Here is a 13,457-nt window from a genome sequence, read left to right as displayed (position 1 = left end):
ACGGAAGGGTAAAATTGGCGGTTATTTTCGTCAGTTACGGCTCGTTAGATCTAGCATTCTGCTGGCTTTGAATCAGACACAGAGATAAGTAGTGGGTAAGGTAACATTTATTTGAAAATGTTATATTTCTGAACATGCAAAATATCAAAATAAAAAAACGAGCCTCTGCTTTTTTTCTTAAAAAACAAAAACAAAACAAAGCTTCATGCATTGTTTAGTTTTTTATCAACACTAAAATGTGAGTAAAAAAGCAACATTTTGAACAAACTTTAACAGTAACACTTTGGTATGGTGAACACATGTTCCCTATTAACCACGTAACCACATAAACTCCTAATTTACTGCTTATTAATAGTAAGTAAGGTAGTTTTGGTAACATTTTAAGTTTAGGTATTGAGTAGGATTAAGGATCTAGAATAAGGCATTAATATGTGCTGCTTCTAATAAACAGCCAATATCCTAGTAATTTGCATGTTAATAAGCAACCAGTTAATAGCGAGAATTGAACCCTAAAATAAAGTATTACCTAGGGCTGTGCGATATTGAAGAAAAATGCGATATCCTTGTTAAATAATGCGATATTCAAATACGATACGATATTGCTTTAAGTGTGTAAAATCTAAATTTAAAGCATAAGCGACTGTGTTTACATGAATACTCATCAAGACAGCGAAGTGTGTAACACGAAAAAATGAATGGCTTGTGCGCACGTTTCGTTGTGTGTGTGTCAGACAGCAGACAGCACGAGACTGCAAGTTGTTTTTCGTAAGTTATTGCGTTTAATAACTCTTTTTAACGTCAAGCAAGTCTGCTATATGCATCGACCTAAAACGTACACTTTTCACAATGTTGAAGTGGCCTATTAAAATCATTCAGATATTGCGGGTCGTTGCGAAATGCATATTATACATTTGCGATATGTACATTTGCGATATTTCGATAATTTCGATATATTGTGCAGCCCTAGTGTTACCCTTCTTTTTGTCCTGTATATTCTGCACTCCTTCAGAAGATGTATAATAGCTCCCCCTACCGTATAACCGTGAAAACATGGATTGCCGGAAAATTCCGTCAATGTTTATAGTGAAAGAGTTTATATTAACTAGTCATGTTTTTTGCTTTTTCTATACATTTTCTGCACAAATTAAACATGTAATTGTGTTCAAATATCCCTTCTCTCCTCCTCAGCCTCACTCCAGCTACACCTTCATCTGAAGGCAACCTCACCCCGTCTCCACGGAAGTCAACCCCACCCTACACAGCCGAACAATCCCTTTTCATCGACACACCCGATGGCTCGACCACGTCTCCTCACAAGCAGACAGAACTCCCTTTCCCAGAGGTCAGTCTTCATCCTTAAACCAGAAAGGGATAGTTCATCCAAAAATGAAAACTGTCATCGATTACTCACCCTCATGCCATTCTAAACTTATCTGAAGCACAAATGACATTTTAAGAGATTCCTGCCAATCCAATAAAAAATCCAAGCAACCAAAACTTCAAATAGTTCATAAAGACATTGTAAAATGAATCCATATGAATGGAGTTGGTTAATACAAGTTTTCAGAGGAGACAAAATCGCCTTATGTGATGAGCAGATTTAATTTAGGTGGAACAAACATAGGTGGTAAACGAAGCTAAAACATGCTCTCACGAAGACTTATTAAACCGCTCAAATTATATGGATTTCTTTTACGATGACTTTATGAACTTTTGGAAGCGTCAACGTTTTGGTGGAATGGACTTTTTTAACGGATTGACAGAAATCCCTCAGGTCTCATTAAAAATATTGTCATTTGTGCTTCAAAGATTACCAAAACCGTATGTCTGGAATGACATGAAAGTGAATAAATGACACATTTTTTATTTTTAGGGCGTGAAATATCCCTAGAAAACACTTATAGACCGTAATTTGAAGGCAAACTCACCAAACTATCCATGGCATTTGTTTATCTCTAGACAACCACGACACTGTTAGACTCTAGTGCGCTACGGGCCAGGGTCAACTTAAACAAGAAGAGCTCTCGCAGAGCCCCTCCCTCACGAGCTGCCCGTCACAGCGCCCTCTTATCACAAGTACCCGAGGGAACCGAAGCAAGAGATGATGAATGGCGCTACAAGGACTCAACAGGTACTTACACACATCTTAGCAGCTAGATACGTGCGTACCTGTACATCTCATCCCATGGGTTTGGATTTAAGTAGGTCCTCTTTGGGTCATTATTGTCTCTGTAGTGAAGAAGAGCCTATTAAAGCCTGCAGTCCTTGACACTCACTCCAATCTTTCTCTCTGTCTGTAGAGGAGAAGAGTGACTCTCCAGATCAGAGGGAGGAGTCAGACTCAGAGGAGCAGGCCAAGGGAATCGACTCTCGCACTTCCTCCATGTCTCAGCCTCAGAGAGTGGCTCTCTTCCCTGGCATGGACCCATCTGCTTTGAAGGTCAGGATACTTTTTCCCCCAGTTGCATTTCCCTAGCACTGTAAAGCCTGACATATGAAATGATAGTCTGGATTTTTAAATTGAACCGTTTATTGAACCTTTAGACAGAAAAAAAAAAGTTTTTTATTGCATTTCATATGTGATACATCAGGCTTTTATAACCCATATAGTATGATATAGGAGAATTTGAAGCTCATGCTCGAGGAAAAAAAAATACCGCAATTTTATTCAGTGCTCCAAACAGAGCAAAAATATGCAATTTGGTGCAGCTGTTGATATTTATATTGTCAAATAGTAAGATGAAATTCTGATATCTTATGATGTAGATCAACAACAGTATACAGTATAGCAGACTACGTACATAAAATGCATAGAAATATCAGTTGTTACTCTATATCTCAGTTGTATATCTTTAAGTTTTGATCATGTTGATGATTTAGAGTTCTTAAACATTATGTATAATTTATGAAACAGTAGGCTTTATAGGGTAAAACCCTGTTCACGCCGCCAGCAACTAAGGCTGGGCGATATGACAAAAAAATTTAATCTCGATTAAAAAAAAATTATAATTTCAGAACGATTGACTGATTCACGATTTCAGAATGTTTTATATGTTTAACTTAAAAAACGTAACTACAATATGATTCTCTTTATTAAAGGGTTACTTCAGTGATTTAGCATTAAACTTTGTATTTAAACTGGGTCATTTATGCAGTAGAAATGAGAAATTATTTTTGAATTTGGTGCCTTCTAGACTGAGAAAAGACAGAAAATGAATTTTTGTCTCATGTGGATGAAAGACAACAACTCCCAGAATGCACTTGCTTCGCTGCCCTACGCCTCGTACACCGTCGTTTTGATTTTCATAGTAATACAATCATTTTGTTCAGTTAGAGATTAAACACTACAATTAAAAACTGAACGTGTCTTTTCAATAAAGTGTGAGTGAGCCGAACGAAAGTCACGGCACAGACGCAGTAGTGTCAGATTTCATTTGAGCTGAGCAGAACAGAACTCAGGTAACGTTAAGCGCCAGTCTGGCACATTTTCTGATCGCATATGTAAGCTAAACTATCACAGGAATTCATTGAAAAGTTGAAACACTCACTTTACTCTGCACCGCGCTCCGTTATGATAGTCTGTGCGGTCGTCCGTGTCTGTGTCTTACATTCTGTGTGTGAGATCTCTCCCCTATGGGCGGGTTGATAACATGGGGAACAGCTCCATCTAGTGACTGTAGTCTTTAGCCTCTGGCCAAAAAATCCTCAGATGAAGCAAAATGACGATATTTTCCAGAATTTTTTTCCAGAAATAAAATGCATAATTCTCTCGTCTCAGGGGGATATGAGGGGGGAAAGTACCATAATTTGAATATACTACCGGGTTTCTACTGATACAAAGCCTAAATCACTGAAGTTACCCTTTAACCATCTGGTTAAAAATGTTCTATTCCAAGTGCACACATCTGAAGTGATCAACATGGTGTAAATGTAAAACAAATGACTTATTTAATATATATCTTTGCAGAAAATATGCATGAAATATGAAGGCAAATATTGTACAAACGTATCTTAAGCATATCCTATATACACTAAGAAAAATATTATTTCTTATAATTTAATGTATTAATAATATTTATAATAATATTTTTTAGCCAAAAAGTAATAGCAATACATAACACCAGTAATAATAAAGAAAATAACAGCACCTTTCAGCCTGTCACCATCATCAACATGCAGTAGTAGTTCTTTACAGGTTTTTCCATTGAGCTATTTTTCCTGTTGTTTTTATGTTTGGCGAATGTGTTTGCACACGTCTGTTGCACTCGTGTCTCGCGTCTTTAGCATTGTCTAATGAAAAGGCATTCTAAAAACGCGGCGCTCAAGTTAGTAAAAAGTTCAGCTGGCGTCTAATAGACCCTTTTCACATTTCAGGGTTTCTCAGAGCGGAAGTCGTCATAGTTGGGTTAACTTTTATAGCGGTGAATGAGAGAATACATTAAATATATTTTTTGTGTGCCCATTTGCTCAAATAGCAAAAGAAAAACGCCACAATAGTGATTTCACAACTTTCAAAAACAGGGAAAAAGTAGTGAGATTGATAACGGCAGTCAAAAGAGAGAAAGATGTTCATTTTTACCATCACTCCCATAGACGCTGTATTAGAAACACCCTCACAGCAGAGGTAACTTGTTTTTTGTAAATTGAGGCAAAAGTAATAAAATTCAAAGTATTAGTGTTATAAATGTATGTACATAAATTGAAAATACAAAAAACTTTGCAGGATTTACGATATTGATAACCGGTTAAACGGTCTATATCTTTGATTTTTCACATTCCACTGCCCGCGCCTTGTTTTTTCAACACAATATCGCATCTGTGTGAAGAGCCGCTTTACGTCATGTGTTCTACTTTCACTGAGCACGTCACACGATAGCGGTTCATCAGGCAAGCCATCATGTGGTCGGATCATTTTCTTTTGTCATTTGTCAACATGCATATAACGTTTGCTTAAATTTTTATTCAAAACCGCAATTTTGTAACCGCAATTTTTTGTATTACTATGTTCTTGTTGTGTTTGTATTGTATATGTGCACTGGAAGCTTCAGCACCAAGAAAAATTCCTTGTGTGTGCAAGCACACTTGGCAATAAAGCTCTTTCTGATTCTGAATTTCTCGATTTAAAAATAATAAATTCCCAACAAAACGTTAAATTCGAATTAATCGAAAAAATCTGAAAAATCGTCAGCCCTACCTGATCACATTAATTTTAATGGAGTACTGTCAACTTCCTGATAAATGTTATAATATATAATATTATATTATAATTGATAGTTCTTACTAATTAGTTTAGCACTGCTGCAGTTTCCCCTGCCCAATGTTCATCATTAGGGACAAGAACACTAATTATTTGTCAAATTCAGTTACAATTTTTGGCATTATGAATGAGTTTATTATGTCAATTTATAAATCATTAGCCAGATGATTGATAAAATGCACTGAGCACTACTGTACTTCATATAGCAATGCTACATTTGATTATTTTAAAAATAATTACTATTTGAATTAGAATATCTTATTTTTACCAGCAATATGTCATCTGTGATAACATTTTCTATCGACATGTCCAGACAAGCAGTCTACCAATAACATTAGAACTAGGGTTGGGTATCGATACTGATGTTCCAGAGGGAGGAGTCATAGACCTGCAACGGAACATCAGCAAGCAACCGTTCTCCTTCATATTCTTCTTTTTTTGTTTCAGGCTCAGCTAAAGAAGAGAGGAGAGTCAGACAATCAGACAGACGGCCCCTCACCCTCTCAGCTCTCACGCTCTCCGAAATCTCCATTCTTGCCTCGAGCTGCCCGTGTGCTGCCTCCTGCTGGCGGCAAAGAGAACGGGTGAGTGCTTTTAGGTTAATGGGCATCATAAAGTTTCAGAATCGTCTTTTGTCTGGCAGTCTTCACCAGCATGACAGTGTGTTTTTATATCTGATTTTTTCTTTCTCTGTCCCCTCTCAGAGAAGAGTCCTCACCTCAGTGGCTGAAAGAACTAAAGACTAAAAAACGTTTGAGTCAGTATGAAGGCGACAATACAGCCTGAACAAGCAGGTAAACGGTCTTACCTTACGTGTCTGTATGCATAATTACATTATAATTAGACTAAGTCACAATACTAAAACTTCTGTAATAAATGGCAATAGCAATGTTTGTTTGGTTTTTGATACCACAGTAAAAACTAATATTTTTTACAATTAATTTAAAATGTTAAAGGGTTAGTTCACCCAAAAATGAAAATTCTGTCATTAATTACTTACCCTCATGTCGTTCGACACCCGTCAGACCTCCGTTCATCTTCGGAACAGAAATTAAGATATTTTAGTTGAAATCCGATGGCTCAGAAAGGCCTCCATTGGCACAATGGCACTTTACACTCTCAAGACCCTTAAAAGGTACTAAAGACGTCGTTACAAAGTCCATCTCACTACAGTAGTTCTAAAATAACTTTATAAATCGGCGAGAATAGTTTTGGGGTCTTGAGAGTGAGAATAGGGTCTTGAGAGTGAACTGTGCCATTGTGCCAATGGAGGCCTTTCAGAGCCATCAGATTTCAACTAAAATATCTTCATTTCTGTTCCGAAGATGAACGGAGGTCTGACGGGTGTCGAACGACATGAGGGTAAGTAATTAATGACAGAATTTTCACTTTTGGGTGAACTAACCCTTTAAATATTAGTATAAATATTAACAAATTAAATGAAAAACAATGCCATGGTGCCTTAAAATATGTCTCAGTTAGGTAAAACTTGCTTAGTTTTTTTTAAGCAATAGCTCAAATCAAGACAGCAGAACAATGATTGCTTTAAGTGCTTTAGGTTTTTGATAGCAACATTGAGTGTTCACGCAAATAAATAATTAAAATAAATATTTTTTATAAATTTTTAATAACTTAAATTAGTGACATGATAGTTTTCACTGCATGATTATTACATACAATTCATTCATACTGATTTAGTTCTGTCTGTTTTGTTTTTATATTTATTAAATAATTGATTTAATTTATTTATTACATTCACTTAAAGGTTCACTGTGTAAATTTTAGCGGCATCTAGCGATGAGGTTGCGAATCGCAACCGTTCACCCCTCCCTTTCGAAGCACATAGAGAAGCTACGGTGGCTGACACAGGACAAACATGTCGTCATCTGAGACAGCAGAGAGTAGTTAGCGCTCTATAGAGCAGTTTGTCCATTTAGGACTACTGTAGAAACATGGCGGCTCAAAATGGTGACGTCACTGTAAGGGGACCCGCGGTGTATGTAGATAGAAATGGCTTATTCTAAGGTAGTAAAAACATAACAGTTCATTATGTAAGGTCTTTATACACCACTGAAAACAAAGTTATGTATATTATATTGCATTTCTGTCAATAGATCATCCTAGATATTACACAGTGGACCTTTAAAGAAATAGGTCAGCCAAAAATTTTAATTCTCTCATTATTTACTCACCCTCATGTCTAAAACTGTAAGACCTTTTTCTTCTGTGGAACATAAAAGCAAATATTTTGACCAAATATCTTTTTGTGTCCGTGTGTGGTCGTGTGTGTTCATGTGGCAATACACTGGAAGTCAGTAATCACCAAAACCTTTTGGTTACCAACATTCAAAATACAGTATGTTCATGATTTATTTTTGGGTGTACTGTCTTTTTAAGAATTCAGTGTCCAGTAAAGTTACTGATAACTATAAAAAAGAATCTGGTCATTTTAAAGAATCACGTTAAATAAACCACTAGACCACAAGCAAATCAAGGTAATGAATACAAATCTATAAGATGATCACGTTTTGCTTAGTTTAACAGTTTATGACCTTTGACCCCATAAAAGTACATAGTATAAGGTGAGTTACTATAGCATTATTGAGGTGTTTCCATTAAAAAGCATTCAGACCATGATAAAGTGGTACTAGCACTGGAGGACAATTGTTAAGTTTTTTACCTGTACTTTTGACATTCCTAATTATAATGTGTTTTGCTTATATACTGTATGTATAATGTGTTTTCCAGGATGCCTTATAACTGCAGTATCTGTAGCTGTAAACTCGTGACAGAAGCCTTAACCTTTGACCTGGAGTTGACGGGAATTCTGCTGCTGCTGACTACGACATCATTCTGTTTCGTTGGTTTTTCCGGCCTTCCTCTCCAGCCTGAGTCGTGTACATGTGCATGGTGCCTTTCTAAAGATTTCTGGCTGACATAAAGGGCAAAGCAGAGATCTGTGTGTGAAGCGTGTGTCCATGTATGTGTTGTCGAGTTTCTCTTTAGCTCTTCGTCATATGAGAGAGACTTATTTTTGCATAGAGCCACTTTAACCTCTAGTGAGCGAGAGATCATTCTTTATAGTGGAAACGTGGGATCACGCACCTACAAGTAACCTGAAGTGCTTCAAATAACTGGAGTATGTTTTTGGTTTATTTTTTTACCCTTTATGTTCATATTAGCACAGCCTTCACAGCTCTTTTTTTCATTCAGTTGATGGTTATTGGCATCAGTTGCACATGCATTTCCATAGGCATCACGATTTTATTTCGAAACTTTAATAGTCAACAAATCATTGCTGAGCTGTCTCTATAGAAAGTGTATTTAGTTATGTTCGTGTAATCGCAAAATGTTATATTTGTATTAATGTCGGATTGAAAGAGGAAAATGGTAAACGTTTATTGATCAAAAAAGGGGTCGAAATTCTTCATTTAAGAAGAAATATGGTCCCCTGAACTGTATGTGTGTTGATGTGCGTATGGGAATTTGATTGGATGGACCACCTGATGAATTAAGTTCATCATTTGTTTGCACACATCTTCACTCCCAATAACCCATATTTTGTGTTCAGATTTGGGGTGTTTTGACATGCAAAGGTATGTGTGTTGCCGTATAATGGATCATTTGTTTAGATTCACCATTTCATCATGTTCTCAGTTGAATCCGTAATCATGAATTGGAAAAATTGCGCATGTACAATCAGTCATTCCCTTTATTTCACTTTATTTTCTTATTCGGATCCCAATACTTTACTTGCTTTAATGATGGGCCAAAAATGATGGTAGGAAATTGCACAATCAGCATATAAATCTCTTTTTCTTCTCTTAAATTGTAATAACGAATGAATACAAAGGGAAAATGTTTCATTTGTGTCCCTCACTCTAGGTTAAACACATCTTAAGTTTGTATCTTTTGTTTACTAGTTCGCTTAAGGGAAGTTTGAAAATGTCAAAGTACTGTAAACATTGTTCACATTACATTGCACACTAATTGTAACCGTATTTTTGAAAGAAAAAAAATGCTGGGCCATTTTGCCACTCCCACTTAACAAGCACTTTTCACCTGTTTATGAACAGCGGTTCTGACCAATAGTCACTTTTGTAACGCATGAGTCTTCGTTGATGTCAATGTTGTGATGTTGGTATGCTGACGGTATGTGAGTAATGTGTCCTACAGTTCTTTTTTTTTTTCTAATATCAGCTTTTTTTCTTTGTCTGCCTACAGTTGTTATAGTATGTTTAAGGGTAATTTGTCCTTTTTATTTTAAATTTGACTGTAAAGATGTTTATTGCACTGTTGTAATGCCAGTGTCCAATACTGTAAATTCGTAATAAAATTTACTATAAATTGATTTTTTTTTTTTCTTATTCTTAAAAGTGTACTTTTCAGAACTTACATAAGTAACATGCACTATGCCTCACCGCTTAGGATTTTACTGCTAGGCAATAAGGCCTTATGGGAAGACCTCATCTATTAACACCATTTTTGGCAAATAACTTGGCAGGTCACTACAGTGGCCAGCTATTTGAAAAGCATTTTCTTGCATATGCATGGGTTTTAATGGCATAGTTGCACATCAACCTCTACAGTGTAATCTGATAACGTAATGCATGTTAGTTGTAATGCGTTACTTTACTCTTTACATCAAAAAGTAATCTCAGTTCAGTTTATTTATAGAGCACATTTAAAAACGGCGACTGGTCGACCAAAGTACACGGAGCCAATGGTAACTATAAACACATAAAAAAATAAAGACAGTTAAAGACAGAATACTTCTTATAAGCTAAAGGCAACAGAAAATAAATACGTTTTAAGACATGACTTTAACTCAGACAGAGAGGAAGTTGATCTGATACAGTGGAAGCCTGTTCCACAGTGTGGGGCCTGCCACTTCAAAAGCTCGGTTGCCCCTTGATTTTAACCGGGTTCTATAGGTATCTGAAGGAGAAGTTTTGTTTCAGATCTAAGACTTCTAGTGGGAGAAATATAAATGGAGTAAGTCCAACAGATAAAAAGGTGCTAAATCATTTAAAGATTTATATACCAGTAATAAAATTTTATATTCAATTCTGTAATTTATTGTAAGCCAATAGAGGGATCTCAAAAGGGGGGTGGCATGATCACATTTTCTCTTTCCCTTCAGGAATTTAGCCACAGCATTTTGAACGACCTGTAGGTGCAGGTCTGGGATTTTGATATACCAAAATAAAGGGAGTTGCAGTAGCCCAGACGCAAGCCGCGAGGTGATAAGAGCATGGATCGCAGTCTCCAAAGACCGCTTGGGAAGATAAGATTTAATATTTGCCAGGGAGCGAAGATAGAAAAAGCTAGATCCAATGACACTACTAATTTGCTTATCAAATTTGAGGGAACTATCTAATATCTCACCTAAATTCCGTACTTGGGGAGAGATGGATAGATCTAGAGATCCAAGGACAAGGTCATGTTTTGGCCTGGTTTCTGAAGGGTCAAAAACAACAACTTCTGTTTTCTCTGAGTTCAAAAATAGGAAATTCTTGGCAAGCCAAGCTTTAACCTCCTCAAGACATGCTGTCAAACTGTCTAGAGCGCACTTATTTTTCCTAGACAAAGGCATATAAATCTGCATGTTGTCAGCATAACAGTAAAATGAGACATTGTGTTTCCTAACAATAGAACCCAGAGGAAGAAGATAGAGAGAGAATAGGACAGGAGCCAAGACAGAACCCTGAGGAACACCGCAAGATACAATTCGGTGGGAAGAAGAGAAATGTCCCAATTGTACAGAGAAAAAAAAAATCAGTTTTATAAGTTAAAAAGGATTTGAACCAGCTTAAAACGTTCACCTTAGATCAATGCAAGACTCCAGTCGAGAAATGAGAATCATATGGTCAACAGTATCAAAAGCAGAGGACAAATCTAACTACTAAAATGACAGAGTCTGTAGCCATGTAAATATCATTGAGAACTCTTGTAAGGGCAGTTTCTGTGCTGTGCAAAGATTTAAACCCCCACTGAAACTTCTCAAAGATATGATTGTCATTTACACTGTGTGCAGAATTATAATTTTTTTAAAGATAGAATAATTATAATTATTTATTATTTTTTTTCCAGGCACATTTGACCAATCTTCAGCTTAATTCTTAATTCTTTTGCAGTTAACAGGTGTCTTTTGAGGCCGATAGATCAAAGCTAATACCACAAACAAGGGCTTCAAAATTTGTGAAAGTGGTGGTATATAGCAATCGACTTTGAGGTCGGAACGATTCTTTAAAAATGATGTCTAGTCCACCGCCTATGCCAGATGGTCGAGGGGCTTTGTAGAAGTAATAGTCAGCTGGAACAAGTTCAGAAAAAGGACTACGGTCTCCTACCTTAATTCAAGTCTCTGTGATAAACAGAAAGTCCAGGTCATGAACTGTGATGAACTCCTTGAGGATGAACGTCTTGTTTACCAAAGAACGAGCATTCAACAGAGCAGATTTTGGAGAGCGTAGAGTAGTATGCGAAACCGCTGCTTTTCCCAAAAAACAGAGGTTTTGCATGTTTATGTAATGCATGTTATTTGTAATGCATTACTTTACTCGTAACATCAAAAGTAATCTGATTACGTAATGCACGTTACTTGTAATGCATTGCTCGTAACATCAAAAGTAATCTGATTGGGTAATGCATGTTACTTGTAATGCATTACTTTACTCGTAACATCAAAAGTAATCAGATTACGTAATGCACGTTACTTGTAATGCATTACTCATAACATCAAAAGTAATCTGATTACGTAATGCACGTTACTTGTAATGCATTACTCATAACATCAAGTTATCTGATTACGTAATGCACGTTACTTGTAATGCATTACTCATAACATCAAAAGTTATCTGATTACGTAATGCACGTTACTTGTAATGCATTACTCATAACATCAAAAGTAATCTGATTACGTAATGCACGTTACTTGTAATGCATTACTCATAACATCAAAAGTTATCTGATTACATAATGCACGTTACTTGTAATGCATTACTCATAACATCAAAAGTAATCTGATTACGTAATGCACGTTACTTGTAATGCATTACTCACAACATCAAAGGTAATCTGATTACGTAATGCACGTTACTTGTAATGCATTACTTTACTCGTAACATCAAAAGTAATCTGATTACGTAATGCACGTTACTTGTAATGCATTACTCACAACATCAAAGGTAATCTGATTACATAATGCACGTTACTTGTAATGCATTACTCATAACATCAAAAGTAATCTGATTATGTAATGCACGTTACTTGTAATGCATTACTCATAACATCAAGTTATCTGATTACGTAATGCACGTTACTTGTAATGCATTACTCATAACATCAAAAGTTATCTGATTACGTAATGCACGTTACTTGTAATGCATTACTCATAACATCAAAAGTAATCTGATTACGTAATGCACGTTACTTGTAATGCATTACTCGTAACATCAAAAGTAATCTGATTACGTAATGCACGTTACTTGTAATGCATTACTCATAACATCAAAAGTTATCTGATTACATAATGCACGTTACTTGTAATGCATTACTCATAACATCAAAAGTAATCTGATTACGTAATGCATGTTACTTGTAATGCGTTACTTTGCTTGTAACATCAAAAGTAATCTGATTACGTAATGCACGTTACTTGTAATGCATTACTTTACTCGTAACATCAAAAGTAATCTGATTACATAATGCATGTTACTTGTAATGCATTACTTTACTCGTAACATCAAAAGTAATCTGATTACGTAATGCACGTTACCTGTAATGCATTACTCATAACATCAAAAGTTATCTGATTACGTAATGCACGTTACTTGTAATGCATTACTTATAACATCAAAAGTAATCTGATTACGTAATGCATGTTACTTGTAATGCATTACTTTACTCGTAACATCAAAAGTAATCTGATTACGTAATGCACGTTACTTGTAATGCATTACTCGTAACATCAAAAGTAATCTGATTACGTAATGCACGTTACTTGTAATGCGTTACTCATAACATCAAAAGTAATCTGATTACGTAATGCACGTTACTTGTAATGCGTTACTCATAACATCAAAAGTTATCTGATTACATAATGCACGTTACTTGTAATGCATTACTCATAACATCAAAAGTAATCTGATTACGTAATGCATGTTACTTGTAATGCATTACTTTACTTGTAACTTCA

The 13,457-nt window shown here is 35.9% G+C and overlaps 1 protein-coding gene across 2 annotated transcripts in view; it reads left to right on the top strand.

The window, feature by feature from the left end:
• LOC307133181 (uncharacterized protein) overlaps nucleotides 1-9,608 on the top strand; it is a 59,346-nt gene extending 49,738 nt beyond the window's left edge. For both annotated transcript variants that reach the window (XM_079828030.1, XM_079828031.1), the window contains exons 8-13: nucleotides 1,189-1,342; nucleotides 1,960-2,131; nucleotides 2,301-2,440; nucleotides 5,705-5,841; nucleotides 5,962-6,051; nucleotides 8,006-9,608. In XM_079828030.1, the coding sequence (XP_079684156.1) occupies nucleotides 1,189-1,342; nucleotides 1,960-2,131; nucleotides 2,301-2,440; nucleotides 5,705-5,841; nucleotides 5,962-6,043 (685 nt within the window). In that variant the 3' untranslated portion in view covers nucleotides 6,044-6,051; nucleotides 8,006-9,608. The remainder of the gene's footprint in view (nucleotides 1-1,188; nucleotides 1,343-1,959; nucleotides 2,132-2,300; nucleotides 2,441-5,704; nucleotides 5,842-5,961; nucleotides 6,052-8,005) is intronic.
• The last annotated feature ends 3,849 nt before the right edge of the window (nucleotides 9,609-13,457 follow it).

The sequence above is a fragment of the Gobio gobio genome (assembly GCF_949357685.1).
Source record: "Gobio gobio genome assembly, chromosome: 10".
In the NCBI taxonomy this organism is placed as follows: domain Eukaryota; kingdom Metazoa; phylum Chordata; class Actinopteri; order Cypriniformes; family Gobionidae; genus Gobio; species Gobio gobio.
Note: the sequence above shows the minus strand (reverse complement) of the source record. Positions and strands in the feature narration are given on the sequence as shown.